The sequence below is a fragment of the Trichechus manatus genome, unplaced genomic scaffold (assembly GCF_000243295.1).
Source record: "Trichechus manatus latirostris isolate Lorelei unplaced genomic scaffold, TriManLat1.0 scaffold00048, whole genome shotgun sequence".
NCBI classification, from domain to species: Eukaryota; Metazoa; Chordata; class Mammalia; order Sirenia; family Trichechidae; genus Trichechus; species Trichechus manatus.
In genome coordinates, this window is record NW_004443984.1 from 2,226,986 (window position 1) to 2,245,832 (window position 18,847).

The 18,847-nt window shown below is 51.9% G+C and overlaps 1 protein-coding gene across 4 annotated transcripts; it reads left to right on the plus strand.

Moving 5' to 3' along the window:
• Positions 1-802: 802 nt before the first annotated feature.
• On the plus strand, positions 803-18,415 carry FGR (FGR proto-oncogene, Src family tyrosine kinase). Of its 4 annotated transcripts, none has more exons than XM_023732074.1 (13): positions 803-2,142; positions 2,743-2,805; positions 3,696-3,912; positions 4,491-4,608; positions 5,416-5,514; positions 8,818-8,921; positions 9,374-9,523; positions 10,874-11,029; positions 11,110-11,289; positions 11,813-11,889; positions 12,388-12,541; positions 13,333-13,464; positions 17,093-18,415. In XM_023732074.1, exons 3-13 carry the CDS (start codon positions 3,708-3,710, stop codon positions 17,137-17,139), a joined length of 1,422 nt encoding a protein of 473 aa, XP_023587842.1. In that variant the 5' UTR covers positions 803-2,142; positions 2,743-2,805; positions 3,696-3,707; the 3' UTR covers positions 17,140-18,415. The 4 variants fall into 4 exon arrangements, with proteins under 4 accessions (XP_023587842.1, XP_023587841.1, XP_023587840.1 ...); XM_023732073.1 differs by lacking the exon at positions 17,093-18,415 and adding an exon at positions 15,096-15,497; XM_023732072.1 differs by lacking the exon at positions 17,093-18,415 and adding an exon at positions 13,580-15,084.
• Positions 18,416-18,847: the final 432 nt, after the last annotated feature.

An 18,847-nucleotide genomic window follows, 5' to 3' on the forward strand; every position in this document is an offset into this window, starting at 1 on the left:
CAGAATTCAGGGCTCCCCCTGGACTGGTGTAGAACCATTGTGGCAATGTGTACTTCAGTACTGTTGGAAGTGGCAACATTGTATTTGTGTGTGTAGAGGTTGTATAAATTTGTACCCTGTGAGAGGAGCTCTGTGTATAGGGGAAAGGGGGAGGCTGTGCGTGTCCCTATGAGGGCTCTGTGCATCTATGCATGCTTACAGGAATGGCTGTGACTGTCGTGTCTGTGACACGCAGTGAAGAGAAGTGGTTGAGAGCTCAGACTCTGGAGCCAAATGCCGGGATACATCATCTGTGTGACCTTGGGCAAGTTTCTAAGCTTCTCTGTGTCTCAGTTTCCTCATCAGTAATAATAATACTCTAATGGACCACAACTACCACAGCCTCCACCAGACTGAGTCCAGCACAACAAGATGGTGCCCAGCTACCACCGCTGACTGCTCTGACAGGGATCACAATAGCGGGTCCCGGACAGGGCGGGAGAAAAGTGTAGAACAAAATTCAAATCCACACACACACACAAAAGGGACAGAGACTGGAGAAACCCTGAATGTATGGCCCCTGGACACCCTTTTAACTCACTACTGAGGTCACTCCTGAGGTTCATCCTTCAACCAGAGATTAGACAAGCCTATAAAACAAATCATAACACACGTAGTTCAACCATGTATATATGAGACTAAATGGGCACACCAGCCCAGCGGCAAGGACGAGAAGGCAGGAGGGGACAGAAAGCTGGACAAATGGAAATGGGGAACCCAAAGTCGAGAAGGGGAGAGTATTGACGTGTCGTGGGGTTGGCAACCAATGTCACAAAACATTATGTGTATTAATTGTTTAATGAGAAACTAATTTGCTGCGTAAAGTTTCAACTAAACCACAATAAAAATGATAATACTTCATAGGGTAGTTGTGAAAATAAAATGGGTATTATATGTAAAATGCTTAATATAATGCCTGGCACATAGTAAGTGCTATAAATTCTGTATTTGCTATTCTTTTTTTTTTTTTTTAATATTTTATTGTACTTCAGGTGAAGTGTATTTGCTATTCTTGTAGAGAGGCTGTACGTATGTGTGTATGTATCTGTGTGTAGATGGGTGTGGGTGTGTATGTATTGGGAATGTGTGTGTGGAGGTGTGTGTATGTGGATGGGTATACTTGAAGATGTATGTGTCTGTGAATCTGTACAGGAGAGTTCAAAGTCTCTGTACGTGAGGTGCTGTGTGTAGCTGAGGTAATGTGTATGTCCGTGGATGTGTTGGGAGGGTTGTGTGGATCTGAATGTAGGCTGTGTATGCCATTTGGAGACCTTTATTCTCACCCTGTAACCCTTGTGTTCTCTCCTCTCGCCAGCCCCTGAATTCCTTTGAGCAAGGCCCTGGGTGCTCCCTTCCCCACCTCCATCCTCCTTCCTGGCCCTAATCACCAGTGACCTGGGGCCTTGCAGACGAAGTGGTTTCACCCTGAGGGGAAGGATCCTGGGGTGAAGTTGTCAGCAACGGCCTAGTGGTCAATAGGGGCTATTTTAGGGCAAGCCTCTTACCACAGCCCGCCTCACAGTTCACCATATGGGTGATGTTTCCACCACCACTACCACCCCCTGACACACGCAGGAGAACAGTCACATTGAAGGGTGAGAGGGATTGATGGGGCTAGGGTTGGGGTCAGGGCACTGATGTGATAGAGCCATTGGCCAGGCAGCTGGATCTGGTGGATCCAGGAAGGCTTCCTGGAAAAGGTGAGTGATTCTGGGTAGGAGGGACAGGACCCAGAAAGAAGAGGAAAATTCTATAAGGGAAGCAGAGAGGCAAGGCAAAGGCCCTTGTCCCCAGGGTCCTCGGGCCCCTCTAGGGGAAGAAATGATGGTTCACTTGGTCAGCCCCACCCCACAGCTCTCCATTCCTCTCACATCTTAGGAAACCAAGCCCTCTCCCCAGCCATTTCCTCTCTGAGTGTTGCAATGGCAGTTTCTGATGGAGGGTGGGGGACCCTTGCTCAATGACCCATCCACACTGTCGCTCAAAGGAAACAACTGCCAGGAAAGACTTGGCTCATTTGGGAGGCTCCCCCAGGGACCCCGGTGGCCCCAGATCCTGGCCTGGACCTTTTCCTGATGTGGGGACAGAAGTAGAGCTGTGGAGGTAGGTGTCCACCTTTGCCCCGTAGCCAAATGTGACCCTGGGGCTGCTGGGGTTTACCCAGCCGGGGCTGGGAAGAGAGTCAGGGGCCAGGGAGGGGCTTGTTTTAGGAGACAGTGACTGGGGGCATCTGAGTGAGCTGAGCATGGCTTCCTAGAAATCCAATTAGAGCAATGGGTAAGTATAAAATATGAGCATCTGAGTGTGCCCAGGAGGTGCCTGTGTGCGTGTGGATATGGGTGTGTGCTACTGTGTATCCGAGCCTGGGCTGGTGCGAGAGTTAGTTTGTGTTGGTGTGTGGTGGTTGGCAAGCACATACATGCAAGGGTATGCTGTGTTGGTTGTGACTGTGTGCTGGTGTGTGTGTGACTGTGTTGGTGTGTCGGGTGGATATGAGTGTGAGAGGGTTGGTGTGGGTGATGTGTCCTACATGAGGGTGAATGTGTAAGTGTGCCAGGGTTGCTGGGAAGGAAAATGAAGGCGGGAGGCATGCTGGGGCCGAGCCCAGGCCCTCTGGCTTCCTGAGGCAGCAGGAGCTGGGCAGCTGGCTTGCAGGAACATTGGCAGGGCCTTCGACTTTCACATGCTTCTTCTCGCCCTCAGGTCCCTGGCCCCTCCCGAAGACCATGCCACGGCCCCATTGACCCAGGAAGTGGGGCCTAAGGGGTGAGTGGAGGGAGTGGGAGTGGAGGGCTTTCAGGGTCAGGATATTGGGTGGGGGTGGCCTTCCTGGTCCCCACAGTTCCTCACAGACCCTTCCTCCTACACATGCCTGTTGCTAGGTAACAGATGGGGGGAGCCAGAATGAGGCAGCTTGAGAGGCCAGAGGCTGGACCCACAACGGGAAATGGCCTTGATCCCCCTCTGCAGGGAATCTCCAGGTGCAGGCACACAGCTCTCAAACACACTCACACACAGATACACGTAGACGTGCACATACATAAAGAGAGACACACACACACACAGATGCCCAGAGAACTGCACACATGCTCACACTGACCTGCATACAGAGACAGTCACATACACTCCCGCACAGAGCTATGCACACAGTTACAGACACACAGTCACCTACTCACACAGGCCTGCTCGCACAGAGATACATCCACACACAGAGACAGTCACACATGTACACACTCACACAGAGACACATACATACTCACACTCATACAGATGTGCACACACACAGAGCCATGCACACGCACAGAGCCACACTCCCACAAGCAAACTTACACTTACTTAGAGACACACAAAAGACACACATGCATAAGCACACTTAAGGAGTCAGAGAAACCCAACATATCGAAGCAGTTGGAGGCAAAACTATATCAATAAACACAGTAACATCCCCATGTAGAAAATCAGCCACAGAGCTGCAGATTTGAGTGGATGGGAGAAGCACTGAGGGCACACGTGTCACACTGAGGGGTCCAAACACACTCAGGCAGCTGGGAGGCAGACTTGATGGGGGCCTCCTGTGTGAGTACGTGTGCGTGCACATGTGCCTAGGGCGGTGCACCTGGCAGAGCCCCCTAGTGAGGCATGCCCCTATTCGGTAGCAGGCACCTGGAATGGGCTGTGTATTCTGCAAGAAGCTGGAGCCGGGATCCAAGGAGGATGTCGGCCTGGAAGGAGACTTCAGGGGCTACGGGGCTGCAGACCGCTATGGCCCTGACCCCACTCAGGCCTGGCCTGCGTCCTCCCTTGCCCACATCCCCAACTACAACAACTTCTCCCCTCCAACCACCAGCTCTACCACCATCAAGGGCATCTCAGGTGAGTTCAGTAGGCTGAGGTGAGGGGAGAGATGCATGGTGCTGGAGGCAGGCTGCCTGGACCCTGGGAGAAACTAGGGGAGGGGAGGCTGGGGTCTTGTTCTTAGGAGCCTCCAGTATGATGTGGAAGACACAGCCCTGCTTTCAGGAGCACAGTATAAGGAAGTATGTACAGCCAGCCCTGCCCTCAGAAACCCCAGTCTGATGGGAGAGACCTAGCTCTGTTCTCAGGAGCCTCCAGTCTGAGGGGGGACCCAGATGGCAGATGCAAGTGGTAAAGAGAACCCTCTTGGGTGCCATCTCCTAGGTGGAAAGTCTTCCTGGTGGGAAAGAGGAGTAGACAGCCTGAGGATTCCCAAGGGTTGGAGGCGTGGGCTTGAACATATGTGTCCTAAGTCCATGGCGGGTGGGGGGAAGCTCTGAAGCCCAAGTCAGAAATCCACTCGACTCCAAAGACCTTTGAGAACCAGGGCACTGCAGCAGTGCGGAGGTGGAGGTAGGGGTGCAGTGGCCACAGTGCCTGGTTGAGAAAAAGAACTCATGGGTGCCCCCTGTCCTGTGCCCTATCCTGCTGAGTAGCCTTGACTCTGGCAGGGATTGGGGTGACCGAATTCATCGCCCTGTATGACTATGAGGCCCGGACAGAGGATGACCTCACCTTCACCAAGGGCGAGAGGTTCCACATCCTGAACAATACGTAAGTGACCAGGCCAGCCAGTTCAGTGCACGGCCTGGGCTGGGAGCAGGACCGGGAGAGGAATCCTACCTGGTCCCTGTTCTCAGAGTTCTCCTAGCCTAGTGGAGGAGCCAGACACACTGCACAATCGCAATAACCGGGTGATCGTTACCAAATGAGGAAAGCATGAGGGAGTATGAGCACAGAGAGACACCAAACATGGTCCCTAGGGTGGGGGTGGTCAGGGCAGGTTTCTTGAAGTTGGTGACTTCTAAGCTGAGACCAGAAAGATGAGTAGACATGGAAGGAAAAGGTGAGAAAAAGTGAGAGTGAGAGAGAATGAGAATGAATGATGGCTCCCAGGAGCCACAGTGGCTCAGTATCGGTGGAGCCAAAGTGTGAGGTGCAGAATGGAGAGAGCAGAGGCTGGACAGGGGGTGGGAACAGGGTCGGCAGGGCTTTTTCAGCCACGCTGAGGTGTCTGGATTTTATCCAGAAGGAAATGTGAAGCCACTGGAAGCTTTTCAGTGGGGAAGTGACCCAGTTAGCTGTGCACTGTATCCCTGACCCCCAGCTCAACTGAGGAGTCAGAGGATGAAGCCTGGAGGCCCAGATGTCCCCAAACATCTCCCTTCCACAGGGACAAATCTTCCTGGGCAGCTTCAATAGCTGTGGGCAAAAGTACGGAAAAGCTCTTGGGTGGGGGAATGTCCAAGGTGAAGGGTTCGCAGAGTCAACCTCCATCAGATCCTCAATGTGGACTTGCCTGGCCCAGGGGGCCCCAGAGCTGGAGCTGCCACTGACCACGCTTCTGCTCTGTGCCTGCAGGGAAGGTGACTGGTGGGAGGCTCGGTCCCTCATTACTGGACAAACTGGCTACATTCCCAGCAACTACGTGGCCCCTGTGGACTCCATCCAGGCTGAAGAGTGAGTAGGAGGGCCAGGGAGGCCAGTCCTGGGATAGGACCTTGGAGTCCAGACTCCCAGCTCACCTCTTGGGCAAGTCACTGCTTCCCTCTGAGCCTCAGTCTCCATATTCACAATTTTGTAAGATCACTGTGAGAATAAAAGAAGATAATGATGATAACAATAACAGTGGGTAATGCTAGTGCATACTATATGCTGGGCACTATTTAAAATGCTTTCCATATAGTGACCGAGTAGAAAATATTATGATGTTTTACAAATGAGGAAACTGAGGCACAGAGAAATTAAATAGCCTTCCCAGGTTCACATAGCTTGTAAGTAGGCGGAGCTGGTATTGGAACCCAGATAGTCTGGCTGCATTTGCTAGGCAGTATGCATATTGCCTCTCTGATAACCATGGTGTATGAGCTTAACAAATTGTAAACTGCTAAACAAACGCAAGGGGCATTACTTAGAATTAATTCTACTAAGGAGGCAAGGAGAACTTTTATATATGTGAGATACTACAACAAGTACTTTACCTACTTTGATTCATTTAATTCTCACAATAACACTATTGATATTACTATTGTCCCATTTTACAGATGAGGAAAAACCTTTTTTATTTATTCTCACATATGCGTGCATATATATGGGAAGTAGAAAGCATTGGAGACATTTTGCAGAGCACACCAGCATTTAGTGACTGATTTGCTAGTAGACTATGAGGAGTGGGGGAAAGCGGAATCAAGGGTGATTCAAAGTCTTCTTGAGTGACTGAGTGAATGATGGTGCCATTTGCTAAGGTGGGGAACATAAGAACAGGTACAGGTTTGAGGGCAATAATGAGTTCAGGGCACGGGGAGACTTGATGGGCTGAGGTTCATGGGGAGCAACACCCAAATGGAGGAGGCTGCCAGCAATTAGATTAGGTTGTGCTTTGTACAAGGGGTGCCCAGCCCATGCCAAGCCATGCCCCTGAATCAGCTCAAAGGAAAGGGCACCGTTTCCTAACTGGCAGTAAGACTCTTTACATGTTTGTTGTGGCACTTGCAGAGGACTGGGGTGGAAATTTGGGACTCATCAGAGATGACCACTGAAGCTGTATAGGGGGGTGAAAAAAGAGGGAGGAGAGTGAGAAAGAGATTGGCCCCAGGATCCAACTTTGGAGAAAGCTGCCCTCAAAGGAGAAGGAGCCATGGAGGAGGAGGAAAATCAGACAAGGCTGAGTCAGAACGGCCGAGATAGTGGAAGGGAAGTTTCAAGAAACAAGAGAGGGAGTGTCAGACGCTGCTGGCCACTGGATTTGGCAACGGCAACAGGGGTGACCTTAGTGAGAGATGCCTCCCTGCGCAGTGAGGGTGGGGGCCAGATAGCAGAGTGGGGTAGGGAGTGGGAGGTGAGGAAGTGGAGACCCAAGTGTGAAACACTTTTTCAAGTGAAGGGAAGGTGTGAGATATAGCAGACTGTTGATGGCAAGACAGGGCTTAAAACAGTTTCCTTTGGAAGAAAGAAATGTGGGCATCTTTAGAAGTTGGTGAGATGGAAGGGCTCCAGAAGGGGCTGCTCAGTGGGGGGTCCCTGAGCAGAGGGAAGTGGGCAGGGTCTAGAGCTGGAGTAGGGTGAGGCCTTAGCCTGGGGAGAGTAGTAAGAGGCAAAGAGGAAAGGAGGAGTGATGATGCAGGGGGTGGGTGGTTTTTAGGGGTTCACGCTTGTGTCCACATCTTGGGGGCAGGGTCACGAAGCTCTGAGAGGGCGCAGTGCAGTATTGTGGTTAAGAGCGCAGGCCCTAAAACAGACAGCTTGGGTTCCTATTCTGGCAACACAGCTCAAGAGCAGTGTGGCCTTAGACACGTTGCTTAACCACTAGGTATCTCAATTTCCTCATCTGTCTAATGGAGGGAAGGAGCCCTGGTGGCACAGTGGTTAAAGCCCTTGGCTGCAAACTGAAACGTTGGTGGTTTGAGCCCACCAGCTGCTCCGCTGGAGAAAGATGTGGCAGTCTGATTCCATAAAGATTTCAGCCTTGGAAACCCTATGGGGCAGTTCTAGTCTGCCCTATAGGGTCTGACTTGATGGCATTGGATTTCTATAGGGTCTGACTTGATGGCATTGGATTCTTTTTTTTTTCTAATGGAGGGTAATAATAGTACTTACCTCACAGTGTTATTATGAGAATTAAATGCATAAATATATGTATTAGAGCAGAGTCTGACACAAAATAAGTGCTGCTATTATTATATTAATTATTATTATTAGTTATTAAACAAATAGCTAATGTCATGGAGTGGGTGGAGGCAGGGCTGGTGGCTTTGAAAAAAACTTGGTCCTGCCTATACAGCCCTTCAACAGTTCCTGCTTCCACATCCTGCCTGCCCTCCTTGACACTTCACTTCCAATGCCTCCCCTGCTCCCCAAACTGTGTGTAGTACTCTAGGTGTGGACCAACCATCCCAGAGTTCACTGGGGCTGCCTGCCAACTCCCTTGATTTGGAAACCATGCTCCTTTTAAGTCAGGCCACAATGGTCATGGGCCAGTTAAATGACATTTGTGTTATCTGTGTTCCCTGTGGCACTTCAACTCCCCCAGTATACTTGCACAGTTAGTTTAGAACTACAATACAATCCCAGAAAGAATCCCCCCCCCCCCCACAAAGAGAGCAGAAGTGGTTGAGGCCTGAGGCTGAAGTTGAGATTTAGGACAACAACCAACATTAAGAGAGTGGAGGAAGAGCAGCAGTCAGAGCCAGGCAGCAGCAGAGAGGGAGGAGGAGAAGCTGGAGAGAGTGCTGCTCAGGAGGCCAAAGGGGACAGTGGGAGTCGGGGGAGGGACCTGAGCGATTGCCTGGGGTGGTGGGAAAACCACTAATGTGGGCGGCAGAGGATTTTAGGTAGAGCTCATCAGCCTGCCTTGTGGGCAGGTCACTTCCCCTCTCTGAGTCTCAAGTTATTCATCTGTAAAACGCGTGCATAGAGGGGCTGAAGTGAGATGGACTAAGGGAGCAGTGACATCCTGATAAGGTCATTAGTGACTGAGGTTCTAGCAATTTCTAGCAATATAAGAGAAGCCCAGAGAGTAAGGAGGAGAAGCCTGACCTTTATGGGCACCTACTGTGTGCCAGGCATTTTACATTCCCTTTCTCTGTGACCCCCACAATCAGCCTGTGAGGCAGGCATATGAGTCCCATTTTACAGGTAAGAAAATTGAGTCTTGGCTTGTTAGGTACGGAAATTGAGGGTTGGCTTGTGAGGTGACTTTGCCCAGAGAGGCTGAGTTGGAGTTTGAATAGGGTGTACCTGATTCTTGCCTGTCCTTCCCAATAGGTGGTACTTCGGAAAGATAGGGAGGAAGGATGCAGAGAGGCAGCTGCTCTCACCCGGCAACCCGCAGGGGGCCTTCCTCATTCGGGAGAGTGAGACCACCAAAGGTAGGGAAGGTGCCACAGCGGAGGCGGGCGGCAGGGGCTACTAGGAGGCCCAGCGTAATAGGATGGGGCTAGGCTGGTCAGGAGGGGCTTAGGTCAGGGCCAGAGATGAATTACCCAATAAGCGAGGTACCCACGGGCTTACTTGTGCTTACTAATCTGTAGCGCACAATTTCACCTGATGTGGTGAAACTCATGTGAAATTGTGTACTACAGATGAGTAAGTAAGCACAATTAACTCGTGCATAGCTTGTTTACTGGTTAATCCGCCCCGATCACAGCTAAAAGTGACTACGGCTGGGCTCGGCAGCGGGGCCAAGCCTGGGACTGAGTTAAAGGAAGGGATGGGGCCAGCCGGCTTAAAGTCCCCAGCCTGCGGACCTTCTCCTGTCTCCCAGACCTGGGGTGGGGGGTGGGGAAAAGGAAGCAGGCCCGAAGGTGCCCCTTCCCCACAGGTGCCTATTCCTTGTCCATCCGGGATTGGGACCAGACCAAAGGCGATCACGTCAAGCATTACAAGATCCGCAAGCTGGACACCGGCGGTTTCTACATCACCACGCGGGCCCAGTTCAACTCAGTGCAGGAGCTGGTGCGGCATTACACCGGTGAGGGCAGCCCCTCCGGGCCGGCGGGCACTTCAGTCCCCTGAACCAACCCGCTGACGGGTCGTGCAGACGGGGAGACTGAGCCCAGAGAAGGGAAGAGTCTCCCAAAGCAGCAGTGGCCCGGCCAGGACTAGAATCCAGGTGTTCAGGCTCCCAGCCCAGGATCCTACTCTGTGGGATTCGCAAGAAAACTGAGGCGTCGGTGGCCAAGTGGCTCCCCCTAACCTCTGAGTGAGGAATTGACCAGTTTCCTGCCTCAAGGCCTCAATCTGTTGAAACTTTCCTGAGTGTTTGTGCTGCAGGTGCAACTCAGAAATGGCCCCTGTCCTCAAGTAGCTCACAGTCTGGTCAAGGCAACAGACATAAACGACAATGACAAGAATAAAAATCCACACTGAGTCCTTTCTATGTGTCAGGCACTGTTCTAAGCGCATTGCCTGTAATAATTTCGTCCTTAGCACAACCTCATCTGAGGCACAGAGAGGCTAAGTAATTTATTCAAGACACCTAGATCTTAAGTCGTGAAGCCTATAATAATGCTGTGCTAAAGCAGAGAGAGGGGCATCAGAGCCCAGGTGGAAAGAACTGCCCAGAGGCAAGCAAAGAGGACCTGCTGGGCAGTGCTGCAAGCCAGCCTGGGCCAGACCATGCCAGCTTTGAATGCCCCACGAAGGCCCCAGGACAGGCAGGAAGCCACCATCACGGGTCCCTGAGCAGGTGGTGATAGAGGCTGGTCTGCATGTTGGTGAGAAACTCTGGCTGCTGGGGGGAGATTGTGTGCCAGGGGGCAAGGCAGGATGAGGGTCTATTAGGAGGCTGTGGCCACCATCCACGTGAGAGGTGAGAGTGGCCAGACTAAAGCAGAGCAGTGGAGTGAGGAGATGCAGACAATTCCAAAGCTGGATAGGAGGTAGAATGGGCCTGACTTGCTGGAGGACTGGTTACAGGATTAAGGAGAAGGTGGGAGTCAGTGCCCAGGTTTCTGCCTTGATTAGTTAGGTCAAGGATGAAATCCACTGAAGGGTGAGGGCCTTATGTCCACCCCTTTGCCTGGAATCCCCAACCTCATTTCCACCTGTCAGAATCCCACCTTGTCCTTCAAGGCCGGGCTGGGAAGGCCCCTAATCTTTATAGGGATCATCTCTTCCTCTTGGTGCCAGCCCCCTCCCTGGGCACCAACCCTCATGTTCACCGACTCAGTGGCCAGGCTGCCTTCGCCCTGGCTTGTGAGCTCATCTGTGATCCAGTTACTTATAACCGATCATGGGGTCTGGCGAGAGGGCTGGGATGTGATGAGGAGTGTGTGGAGGTCATGGCCCGCCTGTGATCTTCATCCTTCCCGCCCCCTAGAGGAGAATGACGGGCTGTGCCACCTGCTCACGGCAGTCTGCACCATCATGAAGCCGCAGACGCTGGGCTTGGCCAAGGACGCTTGGGAGATCAACCGCGAGTCTATAGCGCTCGAGCGCCGGCTGGGTACCGGCTGCTTCGGGGACGTGTGGCTGGGTACGGAGGTCCTGGGGGGTCGGAGGCGGAGGGCAGGGCTGGCAGGCAGCAGGTCCTGACGCGACGCCGCCGCCCGGCAGGCACGTGGAACGGCAGCACGAAGGTAGCGGTGAAGATGCTGAAGCCGGGCACCATGTCTCCGAAGGCCTTCCTGGAGGAGGCGCAGATCATGAAGCAGCTGCGGCACGACAAGCTGGTGCAGCTGTACGCGGTGGTGTCCAAGGAGCCCATCTACATCGTGACTGAGTTCATGTGCGACGGTGAGGGGCGGGGTCAGAGGGTGGAATCTGGGCGCGATGGGATTGGGGGGCAAAGTCAAGGTGGGTGTTTCTGGGGGGGGCACGATCTATGAGGGGATGAGGGACAACGCGCGGAGTCCACCTGGGGCAAGGGACTGAGGATGTGAGGGTGGGGCCAAGTGAGAAAAGACAATACCTGGTCAGGGGCGGAGCCGAAGCTGGGAGGGCGGGGCTTGGGCAGGGAAAGACTGATCCTTGATATGGAGGGATCTGGGGCGGGGTTTGAATGGGGCGTGGCCAGAGGTGTAGGGCGAGGTCAGGGTATCTGGGGACAGAGCCTGGGCGAGACCCGTGAAGTGGTGAAGCCAGTCAGCGGGCGAGAGCCTGAGCTGGGGGACGGATTTAGGTGAGAGGGCTGGGAACAGCGGCAAGGCTAGACTGGATGAGAAGCGGTCGGGGGGGAAGGGGAGGAGCCAAGCTAGAGGGGACTGGCCTGGGGCTGGGGCGGGGTCTTGCTGCTGATTTTCTAGGTTCCTCTTTCCAGGTAGCTTGCTGGAATTTCTCAAGGACCAGAAAGGCCAGGCTTTGAAGCTGCCCCAGCTGGTGGACATGGCAGCCCAGGTAAATAGGGACAGCAGCCTTTATCTCTCAAAAACCAACAACTAAACTCGTTGCCATCTAGTGGATTCCGACTTTCAGCGACCCTATAGGACACAGTAGAACCGCCCCATAAGGTTTCCAAGGCTGTAATCTTTACGAAAGCAGACTGCCACATCTTTCTCCCGGGAGCGGCTGCTGGGTTCAAACTGGCGACTTTTCAGTTGTCAGCCAAGCACTTAACCCCTGTGCCACCAGGACTCCTCTTATCTCTTAAATCCCCTTCCTATTAACCTTCCACAAATCCTTGTGCGCTCAATCACCCAGCCTCCCTCTGGAAATATAGGTCTGCCCACTGAACCAGCAGTGGGATCTGAGGCAGGGCACTGCCTCGCTCTGAGCCTCAGTCTCTCCATCTGAAAAATGGGCTTTCAAATGGTCCCTGAAGGCCCTTCTAGCTCATATAGGCCGTATGCTGTGAGGCCACGTGGGCTTCCAACTCTCTATGGCTTGGCTCCTCAGATAGCGGAGGGTATGGCTTACATGGAGCGCATGAACTACATCCACCGTGACCTGAGGGCAGCCAACATCCTTGTCGGGGAGCGGCTGGTGTGCAAGATCGCGGACTTTGGGCTGGCCCGCCTCATCGAGGATGATGAGTACAACTCCCGACAAGGTGCCCTGCCTCACCCCACCTGCTGAGAGCTCCCCAGGGCACCAAGGGGCTGCCATGAGGCCCCACATACTCAGGAACCATCCCCCACCCTAGACCATCCAGGACACCCCCATCCTGATGTTGTAGCACAAGAGGCAAGTCTGGGTTCAAATCCCAACTCAACCACTTACAAGCCATGTAGCCTTGGGCAAGTCTTTTAATCTCTGTGAGCTGCCTTATCTCATTTTCTCATCTGTAAAATGAACATATTCAGACAACAGTAAGTCAACAGATATTTATACTAAGCACCTACTATGTGCCAGACACTGCTATAAATGCTTCAGTGAGAGACTCTAGAGTCTACTAGTTAAGAGCACAGACTCTGTAGCCAGAATGCCTGGGCATGAATCCCAGCCACTTACTAGCTGTGTGATCTGGGCAAGTTACTTACCTACTCAGTGCCTCCTTTTTCTCATCCCTAAATTGGAGATAATAACAGTGCCTACCTCATGAGGGTTTTGTTGGGGGTGAAATGAGTTAATGTGTGTAAACCGCTTAAAACAGTGCTTGGCATATAGTGAAGGCTGTACAAGTATTAGTTGTTGGTATTACAAGAATTATGACAGTGTTTGTAAAGTGCCCAGCACTATGCTAGGCACATAGTAGGTGCTGGCCAGATGCCAGGTCCTTTCTGCTATGCTGAGACCCCTGTTCAGAGGCCCCAAGATCCTTAGTCCTAAAGATTCCATTCTCTTAATCCAGTTTTTCCCAGGGATCTCCTGACTAATTTTCCCTTCTCCCCTAACCTCCAGGGGCCAAGTTCCCCATCAAGTGGACCGCCCCAGAGGCTGCCCTCTATGGCAAATTCACCATCAAGTCAGACGTGTGGTCCTTCGGGATCCTGCTCACTGAACTCATCAGCAAGGGCCGAGTCCCCTACCCAGGTTTGCCTGGGGTGAGATGCGGTAGGGAGTGGGGAGATGGACTTGGAGAAGGGCTCCCTCCTGGCTGTTCCTTCGGGGAGGTCCGGCTCCCAACTAACAGAGCCCCACCCTGCAGGCATGAGTAACCGGGAAGTAATGGAACAGGTGGAGCATGGCTACCACATGCCATGCCCCCCAGGCTGCCCGGTGTCCCTGTATGAGGCCATGGAGCAGACCTGGCGTCTGGACCCGGATGAGAGGCCTACCTTTGAGTACCTGCAGTCCTTCCTGGAGGACTACTTCACCTCCACAGAACCCCAGTACCAACCCGGGGATCAGGCATAGCCTGCTTGGGCATTGGGCACCTCTCTGGGCGTGCCCACTAGCCCTTGTCAATCCCCAGGACTCTCGTCCCAAAGCCCCCAGGCTTAGAATCCTACAGAGTCCTAGCACATCAGAGCAGATAGGACACTCTGTCGTCATCTAGGGCAACGTGCTCATTTTACAGATGGGGCAAATCAAGGCTCAGAACTTATCCCTCACCCACTTTGACTCCGAACATTGTTTGTCCGCTTTCCACTTAGGCCTCTTCAGGCCTCTAGCCTCCCCCAAAGTGCTCACAGCCTGTCTAGTTATTTATAAAACTATGACTATCCCTGGCCTCCTTTATCGCCTCTCCCTGCTTTCCTGCCCTTCCGTCTTCCTGTCCTGGCCCAGGCCCCCAGATTTTGCCTCCGACTCTCAATTCTCTTGTGTCTGTCAGTTACGAAGACAGGGAAAGTCTTTGCTGGGTCTTTCTGCTGGGTGAATGCTGTGGTCTGGGACTGGGGTGCAAGCCCAGGATTGAGGGAGAAGCTGATGGCTCACCCCCTTCTGATCATGTGTGTGTGTTTATTGATTTTTGTAAATAAGGAAAATGACAGTATGAATCCTTGAACTACGAAATTCTCCTGCACCTGCCCTTTGGGGGCTGGGGGCTAGTGGGAGGTGAGTGGGGCATAGTGGCCAGTAGGAGCAGAAGGGAGAGGTAAGACAGTGCCCTAGCACCTACTAAGCACAGGGCACCCAAGGTGTGGAGTTTTAGGAGACCTGAAAGTCTGGCTACTCTTCCCCATGTTAGTTTAAAACCAGTTGATAGATGGATGCAAAAGATAGGCAACTGGAGATTAAAACATCTCTTTGACTACTGATGTGGTTTTTGATTTGCAAAGGTTTGCTAATTCTTTACCTGATTTAAGCAGATATTCCACCCTTCACAGGCACAACAGGACAACCACAGGCCACCCCCAACAAGGGCAGGGGAGAAGACCACAGTGGAGCCTCTGCAGCTGGCTGATCCCCCAAAAGAGGGCAGAGTGGGGGAAAGAGAGAGGCCTGAGGGCTAGTCTAGCTCTGTAGATCTCACTTAGGGCAGCTGTGTCTCTTAGGGGGCTTTTGGAGAAGAATAGGGGCAGTTTTGTTTGTCACAACCACTGGGGGCTGGTACTGGCTTTTCATGGTTAGGGACCAGGGATGCTAAACACCTGTAATGCACCTGTGCAGTGAAGAAGTGTCCTGTCCCATAGCGCCCCCTGTGAGGAACTCTGGTAGCTGACGTACCTTCCCAGGGAAACAAGAGGAACACGGAATACGATTTCCCACTTTGTCCATAGGTTCTCAGGAAATGTGTGTCCACTGCCTGGCTCACTCAGAGAATGGATAGGCAAAGGAGCCTGGGAGCTGGGATCCAGCATCTGACCAATAATTACTACACATCGACTCTGTGGAGGGCCCTTTGGTAGGCAGGACCCTGGGAACACAAACATGAACAAGACCTGTCCTTGCCCTGGAGCAGTTCACAGTGAGGCTGGGGAGAAATAATAGTAATAACAACAACTTCTGTCTTAAGTGTCTGCTGAATGCCAGATGTGGTTACATCCGTCTTTTCATTTAATCCAGTCCTAAGCCCAGCTCTATGATTAGTCCTCATTTAAACAAACAAACAAACCAAACCAAACCCACAGCCATCAATTCCAACTCATAGCCACCCTATAGGACAGAGTAGAACTGCCCCATAGGGTTTCCAGGGCTGTAAATCTTCATGGAAGCAAACTGCTACATCTTTCTCCCACTGAGCGGCTGGTAGGTTTGAACCACCAACCTTTTGGTTAGCAGCCAACTGCTTTAACTGATGCACCACCAGGTCTCCCATTTACAGATGAGGAAATAGAGGCTCAAGGATGATGTGACGTACCAAGGTCACACAGTTGTATGTGGCAGAGCTGGGATTTGAACCCAGGTCTCACACCAAGGTCCATGTTCTCCCTAGACTTCCCTGCCTCTAAGCTTTAGGAGGAGATCATCTCTGCACAGGCGGGGATCCTCCTCCTGTAGAAAGATTCCCTGCATATCCCCTCAAGTTGAGTGGCTTCAAGGAAAGGGGGACAATGTGGTCAATGCAGATTGAGAGTTCCCTGTGGCCAGCTCTGTGCTGGGGGTAGCTGAACAGGAGTAAGAGAGAGAGGCCACGTGGCTGTTCAGTGAGGCTGTCATGGGAGTGGGAACCTCAGGTCTGCAGACTCAAACTCTCAGGGGTCAAGGCTCAAACTTCAGAGGGGCACAGTCTCTGGCTGACCACACTCATAAGAGCCTGATGTATCAGCCAGAGGCCAGTGTTTTCACCTATCATGGAGTAAGTGGATCAGAGCACAAGAGAACTGCATGGTGTGCATTCTGCTTACACCACTCCCTAGCTGTGTGATTTTGTGCAAATTATTAATCTCTTCGAGCCTCAATTTGCTCATCTGTAAAATGGCAATAAAGCCCTCAGTAAATGTTAGCTCTCTTTATCACTACCATTTACCAATTGTTTACTCTGTGCCAGGCACCCTGCTAAGTACATGCATGTTACCATTTAATCTTCACAGAACCCTACGAGGAGGTTATTGTATCCCCATTTTACTGATGAGGAAACTGAGTCGCAGAGAAGTAAATTAGCTTTTCCAAGGTTACAGGAATCAAGTGGTAGAGCCTGAATCAGGTCTGTCTGATTCCAAAACCGGTGTTCTTAGTCTCTGTGCCCTTTTGCTGGGGCCAGAATATTCTTCTCTGCTCTACAGATACCAGCACGCCTATTAGGTTTAAATGAAGGCCCAACAGGGCAGTGAGCCATCTGGAGTTCACCTGACCCCTCACTGCTCCTCAGTAGAGGCCACCGCCTCCCGGACCTGGAATCTCTGGCTCTACTGGCTCCCCTTCTCTCCCTCTGGTGCAGCTGGATGAATTCTCCCTTGCACCCTCTTTTTTGTGTTCCTTTCAGATAGAGCACAATGCAATTGATTAGGCTCTGCTTTCTCAATTTCAATCACATCCTTGCCCTGCCTCCCTGAGATTACAGGCAGGTCACCTTGATTGCGGTTTGCACCATTCACAAAACTCTTCAGTCGCTCGTTGACAAAACCATCTCTCGCCTCATTCACTCCCCCACCTGGCTCTTCTCCTCTGTGATGCGTGTATTTTACTGGCTTAAGACTCAGAGGGCAATTTTATTTCCGAGTTCTTGGCGGAGGAGGAGGACATTTAATTGTTTAACACTGGGTGTTTCACCTGCATCATCTAGTGTGATTCTCACCACAAGGCAATGCAGAGGTGTGTTGATTCTGTTTTACAGAAAAGGAAAAGAAGACTCTGAGAAGCTACAACACATGCCCAGGATAATATAGCTGGATGGCAGAGCCAGGATTTGAACCCAGGTCTGTCTGACTTCAAAAGCTCAGGCATCCCACTGTCACATTCCCTATCTGATGGAGCAGCATGGCAAAGCTTGATACTGACCAAGCCAGGCTGAGGGAGGGCATGGGCAGATAGGGGCCTGGGGTAGCCCTGTACATGCTTAGGATTGTACTCGTGAAAGAACTAAGTCATTTATTAATCCCATACACATTTACTGATGTCTCCTGTAGGCCAGTCCTGCCCAGGAGGCAGAACAGCAAACAATTACAACACTTAGGGGAAACATCAGTCTAGGGACCAAGGGAGGCTTCTCAGAGGATGTGAAAAAAAGTCTCTCTGATGAAGCAACCAGCTGGTGAGGACATCTGCCACTGAGGGAACAGCATGTGCAAAGGCCCAGAGGTATGGTAGAGTGTAAACCATTCAAGCAAATGCAGATGAAGCCTGGGAGAAGAAAGTTGGAGGGTCAGAAAGAAGAAAAGGGGCAGGAGGCAAGAGGTATGGAGGGGGAATCAAGGAGAATGGCTCCTGAGTTTTGCAAGAAAGTCAGAAGAAATCTGGGGGCCAAGGACCCGTTAGGGGAGAGTCTATCCTGGATCCCACTGTCCTAGGGCTGAGCTGGATGGACCCCCTATGCACTCCAGTAGTTCCCTCCCAGGTACAGGATCCAGGCACTCCCTCACCTCCATCCATTACCTCCAACCTTAACCTGGACTGTCCCGCAGTTGTATCCATGCTCCTTCTAGTGGCCATGCTGGGTACTACAGCCAAAACTGCAGGAAACTCTCCAAGGACGGAAAAGCCAGGTCCCACCAGAATTCTCCCGTGACAGAATGTGAGATCCAGTGCAATTCCTGTCCTCAGAGAGTACACAGTCTAATGGCAGTAGGGTACAAGGGGGACAGACACCAGCAGCAAATGACAATACAGGGCATGTGGGAGAACAGGGGAGAGTCCTAACTCAGTTGAGCAGGAGGAAGTCAGGAAGACTTCTCAGAACAGGTGATGCCTCGCCTGAGATTTTTAAGAAAAGGGTGAGAGTAAGTTTTCCTGGTAAAGAAATGAGACAAGGATTAGAATGGCTGAATTAAGTGAGCAAAGCTCAGAGACAGGAAATAGGACTGTGCAGGGAGTTACAATTAGGTGTGTCTGGAGTCCAAAATTTGAGGGGGGTGGTAGTGGCTAAGGAGCCCGGGTGGCGCAGTGGTTGAGCACTTGGCTGCTAACTGTAAGGTCAGTGGTTCAAACCTACCAGCTACACAGCGGGAGAAAGAAGTGGCAGTCTGCTTCCATAAAGATTTCAGCCTTCGAAACCCGATGGGGCAGTTCTACTCTGTCCTATAGGGTTGCTAGGAGTTGGAACTGACTCGGCAGCGGACAGTTTGGTAGTGGCAAAAGGTAAAGATGGTGAGGTAAGTGTGGGCCGTGTCTGTTATGCACAGGGACCGTGACTCTAACCACTGGGAAATGAGAAGTCACTAAAGGGTTTTGAGCAAGGAGTTTTGAACAAGGTCAAATTCATTTTCAGAAGGAACCCTCTGGTGATCACCGTGGAGTAAGGATAGGAGAGGAAGAGGTGGAGAGGGACACTCCTCTTGGACACAAAGACCCATACCAGGTCACATTCACAGAAGGACGCATAGCTTTGACCAGGCTGGGAACCAGACATATGATGACCCCTACAAACATGTCA